This window comes from Panthera pardus, unplaced genomic scaffold, assembly GCF_024362965.1.
Source record: "Panthera pardus isolate Hobbes unplaced genomic scaffold, ASM2436296v1 HiC_scaffold_8, whole genome shotgun sequence".
Taxonomy (NCBI): Eukaryota; Metazoa; Chordata; class Mammalia; order Carnivora; family Felidae; genus Panthera; species Panthera pardus.
This window is the reverse complement of record NW_026527013.1, coordinates 74,899,296-74,913,764: the sequence shown is the minus strand read 5'-3', so window position 1 is coordinate 74,913,764 and position 14,469 is coordinate 74,899,296. Positions and strand designations below refer to the sequence as shown.

The window sequence follows — 14,469 nt, the reverse complement described above, 5'->3', positions numbered from 1 at the left end:
AGGGGGGAGTGGTTTGGCCCCCACACTTGCTTTATGCCTTTGTCTTAATTTTGTCAGTTTATTCTGTGTTTAAGGATCTCAGGTGTACTTCAGTGCTATATAAAAAGCTACGTGTACTGGCACACACAACTGTAAATCATCTCCAAGACCCTCACAACTCTTCCTCTGAAGAAATTCCATTTTCTAATGTGGTCTATGGGGTTGGCCTTTCTTTGGTTTCTACTCCTTTGTAATCCTCTTCCTTTATTAGCAAAGGTTTCCTTGCTTCCTTTCTTTTTTGCTCACTTGTGCATCGGGCTTTCCCTTTTTCATTTTACTGCTTCCTTCCTCCGTCTTTCAATCACATTCTCAACCCACCCCACCTTCCTCATCAGAAAGCACTGTATTTTTACTCCCTTGGGAGCCACTGCTTTCCTTTGTTTTCAAAAAAAAAATAAATAAATAAATAAATAAAATAAATAAAATAATAAAGTGATGTCCTGCAACAGGGCTAGAAGCCAGACCTATTGATTTTAGTAGCTCTGAGTATTCACTTAAGTCTAAAGCATCCCATCGCCTAGCAACGTGGGTGCCCAGAGCTTCAGGTTACTATAGCAATGACTTCCCACTGCAAGTGCTCGCTCAGAGAAATGCTCTCAAGCTACCACTTCAAAACCAGGCCTCCCAGGGTTTTTCTCCCCATTTTATTCCTAGCCAGTTGAAAAGGGGGGAGAAAAGGAGAGGATACGGACAAGGAGAGCCTTCTTATTGTAGAGGACCAGACAATCAATTTGCAATTTCTTTTATACGTGGCATCTAAGAGAAAATCCTTTACAGTAAGCTCTCCTTGTTTATGCCTTGAAGCCACCCCTGCTCCCTTCCCGGCAGCACCCCTGGACGCTAACAGTGAAGACAAGCTGGGAAGGGGGCTCATCCAAGCTTCAAAGGAAGACCGAGTGTCTCCGCTGGACGTGGCCTCCACTGGATCACACATACAGGCTTCCCTCCAAAGTCACGTCCAACGATGTTTGGATTCTCTGCTGCTTTCTATCAGCCCTACGTCTCCTTCCCTCACATTTGCATTGATAACTGAGACTTCGCCACAATCCATTTCAGAGCAAAATCAAGCTGCTCGGGATCGGAAGGCCACTGGGAAGGAAGCAAATCTGTCTGGACCACGGGAAATAACGAACTGCCCTTTCCGTAATTCCCTCTGACCACTGGGACCCCTGTTGTTGTGGCAGATCAACTTCATTGCTGTCATTTCTGCTAATGCACAGTGTCAGCTCCGTTTCTTCGCCCTTCAGCAAAAGGAATCCTTCATTCCTTTCGCCTAAAATACCAAGAGATGGAAAAAAGAGGGAAAAAAAATGACTCCCCTTTGCTCAGCAAGAGGAACAAAGGCAGGCAATGAGTGGAGCTTCTGAAAGGTAAATACATAATCTCTGCCGACCTTATTTTCTAGGTCGGGAACTTCTGCTCAGACTACAGCACAGCCCTTTCCTGGGCAACCTGATCTAGGCATAATGCTAAAAACCGAATCCGCACTTCCTTTCGTATTTGGGGTAAAAAAAAAAAAAAAAAAGGATAGAATAAAATTACCGTTTTTTCTGAAACCTCTTTGACGTAGGAAAGCACAACAAGCTGGTCACAGAGAGGTGCGAGCCCACTGATGTAGAATTCGGTTTCAAACTGAGACACTGCAAACAAAATGGGGAGAAGACTCCGTGTTAACAGGAGCAAACAGCAGCCCACCAAGGAAAGAACACACGGACTTCGAACGCTGGGTGGATTTACTGGAGAAAGCCGACGCAAAGGGGGTGTGGATAATCACCCCTTTTTGACAATAGTGAAGTGCCAGGAAAGGATATCCGGGAACTCACACTTGAAATTTTCTATCACCAGCAAAAGCGAACCTGACAGTAACACCAGCGTGAACAGTCCAAGGTGACATTGTGAGCAGCTAATTTAAAAATGACATAGTTCAACCCCATGAAGGCACTTTTAAACCCATAAAATCCAATGTAAACTAATATTAATGACAATAATAATTTTTTTTTTTTTAAATGCCTGAGTTTAGGTTTTTCACAATTAGGGCACTGCAGTGGTACAAAAGAGTACTATTTGTAATTATGAAACTATGAAACTAACTTTTTTAAAAAAACAAGAGGGGCGCCTGGGTGGCGCAGTCGGTTAAGCGTCAGACTTCAGCCAGGTCACGATCTCGCGGTCCGTGAGTTCGAGCCCCGCGTCAGGCTCTGGGCTGATGGCTCGGAGCCTGGAGCCTGTTTCCGATTCTGTGTCTCCCTCTCTCTCTGCCCCTCCCCCGTTCATGCTCTGTCTCTCTCTGTCCCCCCCAAAAAAAAAACAAAAACAAAAACAAAAACGTTGAAATAAAAAAACAAGAAACATTTTCTTTGAAGACTTGTAAGTTAAAAAAAAAAAGTGTTTTAATACAGAGTACCTTGTGATGAAACACCATGATTCCTTAAATGCAATAAAGGTCAGAGAAAAAAAGAAATTTCTTTCTTTTCAAAGACATTTAAAAATTTAGAACCAGTGTATCACAGAAGAAGTATATGGATTTAGTTACAATGGAGTTCACAGACCTGACAGCTTAGTGGTTGAAGTACAAATATTGCTACGGTGTGATTCTAATAAATAGCTGCTGTAAACTACTTATAATAAATGACTTTTGTTTTAAGCAACTAAGTTTGGGGTGGTTTGTTACACAGCAAACCTAGCTGATACAGTAGTGTTGCTGACAGAGACTCTTCCAAGAATCGTGCTCTGCACACACAGACTCATTTGGAAGCAAACTCTCATTTGGACCCACCGCACTAAGAGTTCCCGGACTCCGATCTTCTCCATAGTTCGTGGTATTAGCTTCAGATTTAATCTCTAGGATGAAACTATTCTTTTCTCCAGACTACGGGAAGTCTGTGTAGCATATTAGAAACAATATTTAATGTAGACTCAAGAGATCTGGGTTATAACTTGAACAAGTCATTTAACTTCTGCAGGTATAACTTTTCCCATCTATAAAATAATGGAATCAGAGTAAAAGTAAAATCCCTAACACAGATGAAATAAGGCACCCCTGAATTTTTCTTCCACCTCCTCTCCACTTTCCTTGCAGGTCACTTAGTGTGACTTGTCCCTGCCTGTCTTTATTGCCACCTCCTTATACAACCGTTTTCACAATTTTCACACCGAAATAAAACTGAGGATCCATAGGATCAGAGAAATTACTAAATGGTAACATAAGCATTAAAAAGGTAGTATTTCTTACATGTTGGCCTTGGTTAGATCACACAGGTGGTTATGGTGCCCTGGTAAGAACCAGAGCAGAACTCCAAAAGCAGGTGCTCTGATCCTAGCACTGCCACTAACGCTTTTTTCCTGAACCTTTGTGGACTTCAACTGAGTATCTGTATCCGGCACTTGCAAATACTTTCGGTAAAACGGTGGTTACGTGATCAATGTTCACATGAAGTGCACGTGCAGAGGGCCGCCTCCACCACAGCCACGTGCACAGATGAGCACATCCAGGGGCACCAGGCACCGAAGATTCTAGAGAAGCTCCCACTGCTGTGTTACGTAGGGAGAGGGGGTGGGGTAAGGCCCGGGGAGGTCTGGAATGTCCAGGTGCTACTGAACAGTGTGGGGCCAGTGATCAAAGAGGTGGCAGTGTCACATTCTAGGAGACACGCAGGCATATTAACCAGAGGTTTTGACTGCACTGACTCCTGAGGTGGTTAAACCCCATCTGGTAGAAATGGACTTGAGTTCTGCTTTACTAAATTACATTTCATCACTGAAATGCTATACCCCCAGTCAATCAATCAGTCAGAGATGCCACAGATTCATGGTAATTACAAGGAAGCTTTGATGTGCTGGTCTACCATAGGCACTTGAGGACGAACACCATCTAGCAAGTGATGGGTGGACAAGATACTCTCCACATTCAGGATGCTATCTATGCTGCTCATTAACAAGGAACACAGGGGCTCTCCCAAGGTAACCAAATCACATCAAGCCTGGATGTCTATGAATGAGCTGTACGAAACAGAACAGAAAAGCTCGGAGATAATTCTGTCCAAATCTTCCCTGCTCTACATACTTATTTCCCAGTGCACAACGGCTTCCATGCATTAGACAGAAGACTTCCTGTTCTCTAATTAAGAACAGTGGAAAATCTAAGGTCTTCCAAAAGAAAACAAGGAGAAATGTCCAGAACCATGCATTTATTTCACTTGTCAATTCCAGACACTGTAATAAATGCTTTTGTTAAGTACTAAATCTTACCAGACTTTCCTGAGATTTAGTAGTAATTTAGGCAGTAACTAAATTACAAACTAACTAGAAAAATGCTATTTATGAAGAAAGGATGTCGTACATAAAAACCGTGTCAAGATTAGTGCCAAGAGAAGGAAATGTGGAATGGTAATGTTTATTCTCCTGAAGAACATGCATAAATGATATAAAACGTTATGGGCTGATTTTGTAAAATAACTTCCAGTAATGACCGGGCTTTCTATTTCAAATTTTCCAATGGACCAGTGGAAGTTTCAGTTAATTTATTTTCCCTGAAATTCTGTTCTTTCCCACATATCAATGCTTTTAATCATTCTAATGATGATTGCTTATTTTTTGCCTAAAAGAAAACTAGTTTAAATACACAGAGTTTTTAGGTCTATTGCCACAGAAGCTCATCTTTTAAATGGTTTATCTAAAAAAGATAAATCACAAAGAAAATAAAGACAAATTTGGTTAGAGAGCACTAAAACAAAACAGAAGGTCAAAGCTGGTGAGGGGGAAGAAAGAGGAGAGAAAAATGCCATTCCTAGAGGGAGACAGAGTGTGGGGATGGCTCCAGGGCCCTGTAGGGGGCGCTGTGCTCACTTCGAGTAGGACTGATGAAGCAATGAGGTGCCTGTTAGGGCTGAAGCAGTGCTGTGCCCTGGCTTATTCTGGAAGATAAAAATTCCCTGAAATGCTAGAAGAAGAATTCAAGGAAAAAGACAAAAAAAGAGAGATTCTAAGCATATGGAAAGAAAATATCAAAAGGACTATTCACGGGAAAATTCTATCCAGGAAGGTACTACGGATGCAGAATGGGGTCTCTGATGCAGAAGGGGGCCTGGAGTTCTAGATCCGCGCTGTCCAACGGAATATTAACGCAGGCCATAAACACAACTTGCGCATGCAATTTTCAATTTTCTAGTAGCCATATTGAAGAGTAAAAAGAGGTAAAAATTTTAAAACATATTTACTGCAACGTATCTAAAATGTTTTCAACATGGAACAACATAAAAAAATTAATGAGACAATTTACTTATTTTCATACTAAGTCGTTAGAATCCTGCATGCGGTACAGTTCAATCCAGCACTACAACGGGGCAGCACAGATCTAGATGCCCGACAGACTGTCTTGAAAAAGTACAGTCATTTTACCCAAACATATCTTGATGGTGCTCCTTGTGGGTCACTATATTCAGAGACACAGGGTATGACTTTCTAGCTTCAACTTTTCGTTTCTTCGTAGTTTCAGGAAATTTTTCTTGAATTACTGTGTTTGGGATCTGCTCCATTCCTTTGTCTTTTTTTTTCCTTCAGGGACCCTTACCTGTCAATTGAATCATCTTTGCCAGTCTTTGGTATTTATCATTTCACTGTTAAATCTTTTTCTTCTTGCTTTGCGATGTTTTCAAATTGTCCTCTTTTCCCCCTTCAATTTCTCTGACAGCATGGTCTTTCTGTTTGCCCATGTTCCTTCTAGTTCAATCTTCATTTCTGAAATGACCTTTCATTTATAAATATTTCTTGACTTCTGTCATCTCATTTGAAATTTTCTTTAAATTGATATTTTTGTTCTTTCGCGTCTAATTCAAAAAAAAAAAAAAAAGTCTTCCCGCTTGTTCTGGGTGTTTCTTTCTGGTTTCTTGCTTTCATTGCCAACGATATTATTCTGCTCCTTGTTTACTTTTCCTTAAGCCTGAGTATGGGATTCGACCTTGGTGCCTTTTGGTGGTCATCTGTGGGCGACAACACAGTCCCTGATCTCTTAGGAAGAGGCAGGGGATGGGACAGCTCCTCAAACATAGCAGAGCGCTCCCTCCTGCGCTGTTTTTATTTAGTGTTAAAAACCCGGCCTCTTGCTTTCTGAGACTTCCTGGCCCTGTTCCCTCCCCACTTTCACTGTCCCTTCTCTTTCCTTTCTACAGTCCCGATCCTACTCAGCTTTCATGCTCCTCAACGCGGTCCCCGCACCCGCTGAGCGGCCAGTGGTCTTCTGGGAACACCCGTCTGCCGTGCGGGAGTTCCCCTGACCTCAAATTTACCAGATGCCCCCTGGCTCCCCTCCACCCTCTACTTTCTCTCACACAGACATGGGCCCCACAGCGGGTCTGGCGGCGATCGGTGGGCCTTCCCGCTCACTCGTATCTGGGGCTCTCAGGTCCACTCTGTCGCTCATTTGTGTGGTCAATGTTGTCAATGTGGTTTTGGTCGCGTGACTTAGCTGTTCCCTTGTCAGGTGACGACTCGGGCAGACTGAAGAGTTATGCTGCCGCTTCTGAGAATCCTCCAAATACAAAATGCTACAGGGTGACACACGAGCTTTCCATCAGCCAGGCAATGGCGTCAGGGTTAGAGTCACAAATACGCAGGTACCGCTGGACCTTCGACAGCAGACCCGCTAACAGTTTCCAAACGACTGCCGCGTGACTAAAAAAGAAATTAGCAAAACCTTTCTTGTACCTTGCGCCTTACATCTCTGGTTATCAACTACTCAAAAAAAGAATCGCCGAGCACCAATTTGGGTTAGACATTCTTTTAGAAGTATCAGAATGTTAAAGATCCTGTCTGACTTAAAAGAGCCTGAGTCTAGAACCAAAAAAAAAAAAAATTAATAAAATAAAATACAGCATGCTATGCAAAAATGGAAATATATATAAAAAAAGGTACTGTACAAAGTGAGATAATTTATTTTCAGAAGGGTAGGGAAAAGGGTGAAAACAGCAATGACCATCAGCCCCTCAAGAGCAGGTATGGTGTTTGTAACATGAAAGAAAACAATGCAGTAAGTGCTCATTAAAATGTTTTCATTTAAAAAAAGTATTAGAAATGTATATTAAATTGAAAAGGATAAATATCAAGATTTTAGGTCTGAACACAAAGACCATTTTCCAAATAATTCACAAGTAGATTGTCTCACTATCAGTGTATTCAGACCTGTATGTGAAATTTAAATTTTTTTTTTTTAATGTTTATTTATTTTTGAGACAGAGAGAGACAGAGCATGAACGGGGAAGGTCAGAGAGAGGGAGACACAGAATCCAAAACAGGCTCCAGGCTCTGAGCTGTCAGCACAGAGCCCGATGCGGGGCTTGAACTCACAGACCGCGAGATCGTGACCTGAGCCGAAGTCGGCCGCTTAACCGACTGAGCCACCCAGGCGCCCCTGAAAGTGATATTTAAATCAATATTCTTGATTACTTGCATCTGTATTATATAGGTTTATAAGATACATTTTACTGAAAAATGCAGGCATGAAATATACTAATCTCTTCAGAATGGTAAATGTTTACCTATACCTTTCCCCCAATTCTCTTTCAATTGACTTTTTTTTTAGTTTATTTACTTATTTTGAGAGAGAGAGAGCACAAGCAGGGGAGGAACACAGAGAGAGGGAGAGAGAGAGAGAATCCCAAGCAGCCTCCATGCTATTAGAGTAGAGCCCAACGTGGGGCTGAAACTCACCAACCATGAGATCATGACCTGAGCTGAAATCGAGTCACATGCTTAACCTACTGAGCCACCCAGGCATCCCTATTTCAAATGACTTTGTGGACAAAAGTATTTTAGTCTGACTGTTAAAAGAAATGCTGTTTTTCTCTCTGAGTAACTGAATATAATCGTAGTGTTATGAACAGCTCCCGTTTAATGAACATTCCCTATGCGGAGGGGCAGGATGCAGAATATTGTACAGACATGATTTCTTTTTACCATAACCACCCTGTACTGATTTTGGGACAGGGGTGGGGGGACTGGACACTAAAGCTCAGAGAGGTTAGGTAGAAGGTAACCTCTTAACTCAAGTTAAGTAGAAGGTAACTCAAGCAGGAATCTGAAGGCTTCCTTTTCCCAGATAGAAGTCACACTAGAAAGCATACATCAGAACAAAGATACTCAGGTTAAAAGTGTGCTACAGTTAGTTGGCAGAAATGCAAGTTAAGGCTTTGACAGTCCTCTGGTGGTTCTGTGGCCGGCGGCCGGGGTGCCTGGCCCCTCCCTTGAATTTGCTGTGCTACAAAGCGCAAAAGCACTCAGCACAATCTGCACTGCTTCTTTGTTCTAGGCCCTTGTTTTCACTTTGTTGCTTTCAAAATCCCCAACAGATGTGACTCAGAGGATTTGGTATCTTTACTGGAGCTAAATAAAATCATATGCTATAGATTTTGGCCTCTCAGTCTTAAAAAGCAAACAAACAGGAGTTTCTCAAGCAATTTCCAAACAGGAACAATTATCTTTCATTGTCTTGCATTCACTTGTGAAAAAAGCATCGAGGTCCCTTTGTGATAGTGCCTTCCTCCCAAGAGAATGTGACCCCTCAGTCGCTAGTATTAGTATTTCATAATGACTCTCCAGTAAGTTTGGACACTCTGTCAGGCTGACCACTGATTTAAGAAAATGCATTTGGATATTACAACATTCCAACATCTTCAGGGCTGTGCTGTGAAGCAGATGCATGAAAGTAAAAACGACTTTACCATGTTTCACATCAGCAAACCAGGGAGAAGACCTCATACACAGGCATAAGATAGAAGGGGATGACTAATGGACAAAATAACAAAAACATTCAAGCCAGGAGCCAATAGTACACATAAGACAAAAGCCATTTAAAGCAAGTGTAGTCCACAGTTTAATTGCATATTTTCTAATCAATATTCGCCACACCACTGTGCTAAATGACAGAGCTCAGTTCCTGTGATAATCTCATCTCAACTTTGGCACTCAGGAAGCAGCACGGATGAGGAGTGATTTAGGCAGTGGCTCACAACACGCTGCTTACGCTGTGGAAAAGGTCATAATGGTCAAGGACCTGCTGGGTCAAAAGGGTCAAACCAAGAAGTTACACTTTCAGTTGTAAATAGGCTATTGTCAGAAAAGAAAAGACAAATGTTGGTGAGGACGTGGAGAAACTGGAACCTTGTACGCTGCTGGGGGGAGAGCAGAGTGGCCCAGCGCCATGCAAAACAGCATGGAGTTTCCACGAAAAATGAAAAATGGAACTACCGTATGATCCAGCAATCCCACTTCTGGGTATTTAGCCAAAATAATTAAAATCAGTATCTTAAAGAGACGTTAGCGTTCCCACGGTCGCTGTGGCGGCACTATTCACAATAGGCAGGATGTAGAAACAACCTAAATGTCCATCAACAGAGGAATGGATAAGTAAAATGTGGTATATTGACAGACAATGGAACATTATTCAGCCTTTAGAAAGGAGGACAATTCTTCAAGAAAGGAGGACAAAGGAGGACAATTCTGTAATAATATGGATGAACCCTGAGGACACTATGCTAAGTGAAACAAGTCAGTCACAGGAAGACAAATACCGCATGATTCCATTTCTAGGATGTATTTACAGGAGTCAAACCGATAGAATCAAGGAGTGGAATGGTGGTTGCCAAGGGCGGGAGGGGGAAAGTGGGAAATTGCTAATCAATGGGCCTAAAGTCTCAGTTAACAACATGAGTGAGCTCTAGTGATCTCCTGTTCAACATTGTACACATAGTCAACAGTGTATTGTACACTTAAAAATTTAAGAGGGCAGGGGCGCCTGGGTGGCTCAGTCAGTTAGGTGTCCGACTTCCAGCTCAGGTCATGATCTCATGGTTCGTGGGTTCAAGCCCTGTATCAGGCTCTGCGCTGACAGCTTGGAGCCTGGAGCCTGGAGCCTGCTTCAGATCCTGTGTCTCCCTCTCTCTCTGGCCCTCCCCTCCCCTACTCTCTCTGTCTCTCTCTCGCTCTCTAAAATAAACATTTAAAAAAACATTAAGAGGGTAGATCTTACCTTAAGCTTTACCACAATTAAACTGAAAAACAGAAATAATTTTAGAGACCAACCCTCCCTCCCCCGCTCCGAAACTACCTTGATGCGTCAACTAAGCTGAAGTCAAACAATAAAAAAGAGCAAACAAAAGCTTTTCTTCTTCAAATGTTTGAAAGCATCACATCACAAATCCGGATTTGGTTCCCTTTAAGCACCTATATTCTAGATGTTCTCTAACAATTTGGAAGACGAACAGTGAAGGGCTATCAGTCCCAGAATAAAACAAGGGGAACTAAAATAACTACTTCTCCGAACGGGATACTTGGCTGAACCAAAATAAAGACAAAAAAAAATCCACGGAATTTCATATGGCTTTTGAAGAACGGGTAATATCACTGGCATATTGAAAGGGGTGTTTGGATTCTATAGACTTTCTACTCTATGGTTTTTATCTGAACGCCCACGGCAAGCCTCCATCATTCTCGTCAGTTCCTCTGGCTGCAGCTGAGGGCCGGCGTGAGCTAGAGGGAATGCATGTGAGAGTGTATGGCACAGGGGCGATGAGCAACAGCTTTGAAACTCGGCATATCCTGAGTTCAAACGTTGTTTTCTTTGCTTATGAATGTAACGATCCTGAGCAGGTTACCTGACCCCTCCGAACCTCAGTCTCTTCACCTATGAAGTGGGCTAACAGCCCTGTTCATCTGGCTGTGAAGGTTAAATGAAATTCTATCTACGTGGCATGTGCCTGGTGGTTGTTTTTATAAAATGAACAAAATATATTTGCTACATCAAGTGTTTCAGACTTCTTACTGATACTTGCTATAGAGAAAATTTACCAATGCCACACCCAACAACAAACGTTTGAGTTCCCAGCACTGAGAGGGAAAGAGTCCTCACTTTGAAGAGGAATGGACAGAGGACCAGACATGCAAATACAGCACAATCTTAACTGCAGAACCTAGGAGCACTCACATGGGTGCTCGTTTTGTGAGAATTCTTCGCTTGTTGGTACGTTTTAATTTTTCTCATGATAAGATGTCAGGGAAAAAATTTAATGCAGAAAGAAGAATTACGAGATTATAAGAGTCGAACTGAATTTATAACAGAACACCAAATAAAGATCCTTGAGTGAAAACACTCTGAATGATACCAGAACCGTCCTGATTCCTGCTGAGACTCAGCCAGGGAGATGAACCACGTCACTCACGTGGAACCCGCGTATCTGGGTCAGCATAGTAACAGGTGGATGGGAAGACACACTTAGATCTAGCCAAGACTATTATCTCACGCTTGTCTCCACCAGCACACAGATCTTTCATTTCCAGGTCACTGTTTTCCCAATCAATCAAGAGGCTAAAAATAGAACAATGTGCTAAATTCAAAGAGCCACAGTGTACCATCACTGAAGATACGGCCACTGCTTAATTAAAGTGAAAAGACATCCCTTTTCTCCTCCCTTTCTTCCTAGCTTCTATCATTTTACATAGATTCCCATATAATATTTCCTTTGATTCCTTTTGGTTTTGTTTTTGTTTTTTGAAATAAGCTTCCATAGGAAATCAAGACTAGGAAGTCAATCGTGAATTCCTCACATGTAAGCCATCTGTCCTGGCAGGACACCCAGAAAATGACCCACAAATACAGGCTTCATTTCTCAAGAGCTCTCCAACTGCCATTCCTGGAAGACCACAGAAGACTCTGGTGAACAGTGCCACAGAGCAAGGGAGTCCCGTGATAGTGCAAGAGATCCAAGTTCAAATAATTATGGCAGGCTTAGACCAGAACCTACTTTTAACAATGTAATTTGGTGGCGCCTGGGTGGCTCAGTTGGTTAAGCATCTGACTCTTGGTTTCAGCTCAGTTCATCATCTCACGGTTTCGTGAGTTCGAGCCCTGTACTGGGCTCTGTGCTGATATCGTGGAGCCTGCTTGGGATATTCTCTCTCTCTCTCCCTCTCTCTCTCTATTCTCTCTCTCTCTCTCTCTCTGCCCCTCTCCTGTTCATGCTGTTTCTGTCTCTCTCAAAAATAAATAAAAACTTAAAAAAAAAACAAACCACAATGTAATTTGGAAAAAAAAATGACATCCAAAAAGCCTTATGTAGAGAGAATGTTTTCAAGGGTTGGTGATTGCCCAGTAAGCCTCATATTCATTATCGTCGTTCATTTTCATTTATAAGAATAAATTAATATCCTTTTAAAGAGCAAAATGTTTTTTGTGTTGTTCTTGAGATTCTGATTTATAGGGAAGAGCTACAAACATTTGGCTTCTAAGAAATGTACAGCACCAATAGTTCTTTAACCTCAATGCCATTTTCACCTCATTTACTAAAGAACAGTGTGGCTCACACTGTTCAGGGCTAAAGCAAATTGTAATCCAGACCTCCTAATATTTCTCTTTTCCTTTATCCTCGTCAAGGACTCTTATCTAAACCACTTTGCCTCCTGCTGTGGAAATGGTTTATATTCTTAAAGGTTTGCTCTCAAGAGGGGAAAAAATGGTACTTAACCACTAACCACAGTAGTAAAGCGTCAGTAATGTGATATTGCCAGCACCCACACACGGTCTATTGCACATAAATTGTAGTCCAGATGAACTATACTTTAATAACATGATCCCAGGGCTCCGGGGCCACCACTGGGCCAGCCATTAGCAGTCACAGAGCTGGGATGGAAGTCTGCACAGTGATAATCACCACCATGATTCAGTGAGCGCCTACTGTATGCCAAGCACCGAGATCAAGACATTACTTAACGTCTAATTCTCACAACCGCCTGCGAAGGTAGGTACTACCAGCTCTACTTTACAGGTATGGAAAGCTTGGCTCAGGAAGGCTCATCAAGATCACACAGGAATTCGGCAAACCGCCTTGCCTTCCTGGAAGCTGCCGGTGGCTCTGCAGCCAGAGTCTGTCCATTTCTTTTTTTAAAAATTTTTTAATGTTTAGTTTTGAGAGATAGAGACAGAGCATGAGAAGGGAGGGGCAGAGAGAGAGAGAAACAGAATCCGAAGCAGGCTCCAGGCTCTGAGCTGTCGGCACAGAGCCCGACGTGGGGCTCGAACCCACAAGCCATGAGACCATGCCCTGAGCTGAAGTCGGGCGCTTAACCGACTGAGCCACCCAGGCGCCCCTAGAGTCTGTCCATGTCTAACGCCACTGTAGTAAGATCTTAGACAAGATAGCTACGTCCCTGAGCCCCAACTGTCTTTGTGAACAAGACTGAGGAGCAGACCAGTTGCCCCACAGAGGGCTGCCATGACGGTGAGGTGAACCACACGGGGGACTGACCCGCACCACCCGTGTGAGTGATCAGCACCAGCTAAGGAGAGAAGACAGTTGCTATGCTTTTGTGTCTTCCTGGCAATTCCTTCATCCTTAAAAACTCCCAGGGTTTTCGCTACCCCAACCCCCATCCCCCACCACTCATCTGTATTTAAAACATTGAATACTTCTCTCTCAGGACACTATGCATTGAGATGTTCAGAGGTTTTGGCTGGGAAGCAGGAAAGAAGATGGAGACACAGAAATAATGACCCTGACCCTGTAGTTTTCAGTTTTTTCTAGCTCCTCGTTCCTTGGCTTTTCTTGGTACCATCATATTCTACACATGCTTACTGTCCATCCTCTGCGCAATCCGAACTGTGGATTTATTTCTCCATCTAAGGCAGAAAGTTATTGAAACCCTGTCACCCAACCCACTCCTGTCTTCAAGTACAAAACACCCCAGATTTAAAAGCTATGACTATGTTAGCCATGGAGGTACCACACACCTTTCTGTTTCCAGAAATACAGTCGTGTGCAGATTATTTGTCTCAGCTTCACCTTGTTGTAAGAACCACTCAAACTGATATTCCCCGCCTCCCATCCAAATAGGGAAATGAGCTCTTCAGCTGATTTCTAAGATGGCAAAACAGCTTCGCCATATAACTTGGTCTCCTTCTGCTTGGTTCTGAATAATCCCAAACAGCTCTCACTATATCTATTCAATCGGCAAAAGTCACTCTATTTTTATCCCTTGTGTCCGAATAACTTTTACACTGAGTTCTAAAACCAAGATGCGGATGTAGTGCTGTGTCATTCTCGGCACACTTCTCCTGAATAGCTGTCCCTGAGTCGCCGATTCGTTCAGTAAGCGGCATTACTTAGTACCTGCACTGTGCCGGGCCCCTGAGACACAAACACTGAGCCAAAGCAGACGCAGTGCAAGCCCTCAGGGAGATTATAGTCTGCTGGAAGAGACAGACCCGCGCTGAAAAATCACACGATCACGGCAAGTGAAACAGGCGTGAGAAAGGACAGGGGCTGACCCAGTCAGCAAGGCGCAGCGGGCTTTCTCAAGCAATCCTTGAGCTGAAGAATGATTAAGGGTCAAGGAAGCGCAAACGGGCAAGAAGAGCTTTCTAGAGAGACCTGAAGAAGGAGCATG

The 14,469-nt window shown here is 42.9% G+C and overlaps 1 protein-coding gene across 2 annotated transcripts in view; it reads right to left on the bottom strand.

The window, feature by feature from the left end:
• VPS41 (VPS41 subunit of HOPS complex) overlaps window positions 1-14,469 on the bottom strand; it is a 186,385-nt gene that overhangs the window by 55,337 nt on the left and 116,579 nt on the right. For both annotated transcript variants that reach the window (XM_053898062.1, XM_019451110.2), the window contains one exon: window positions 1,582-1,679. In XM_053898062.1, the coding sequence (XP_053754037.1) occupies window positions 1,582-1,679 (98 nt within the window). The remainder of the gene's footprint in view (window positions 1-1,581; window positions 1,680-14,469) is intronic.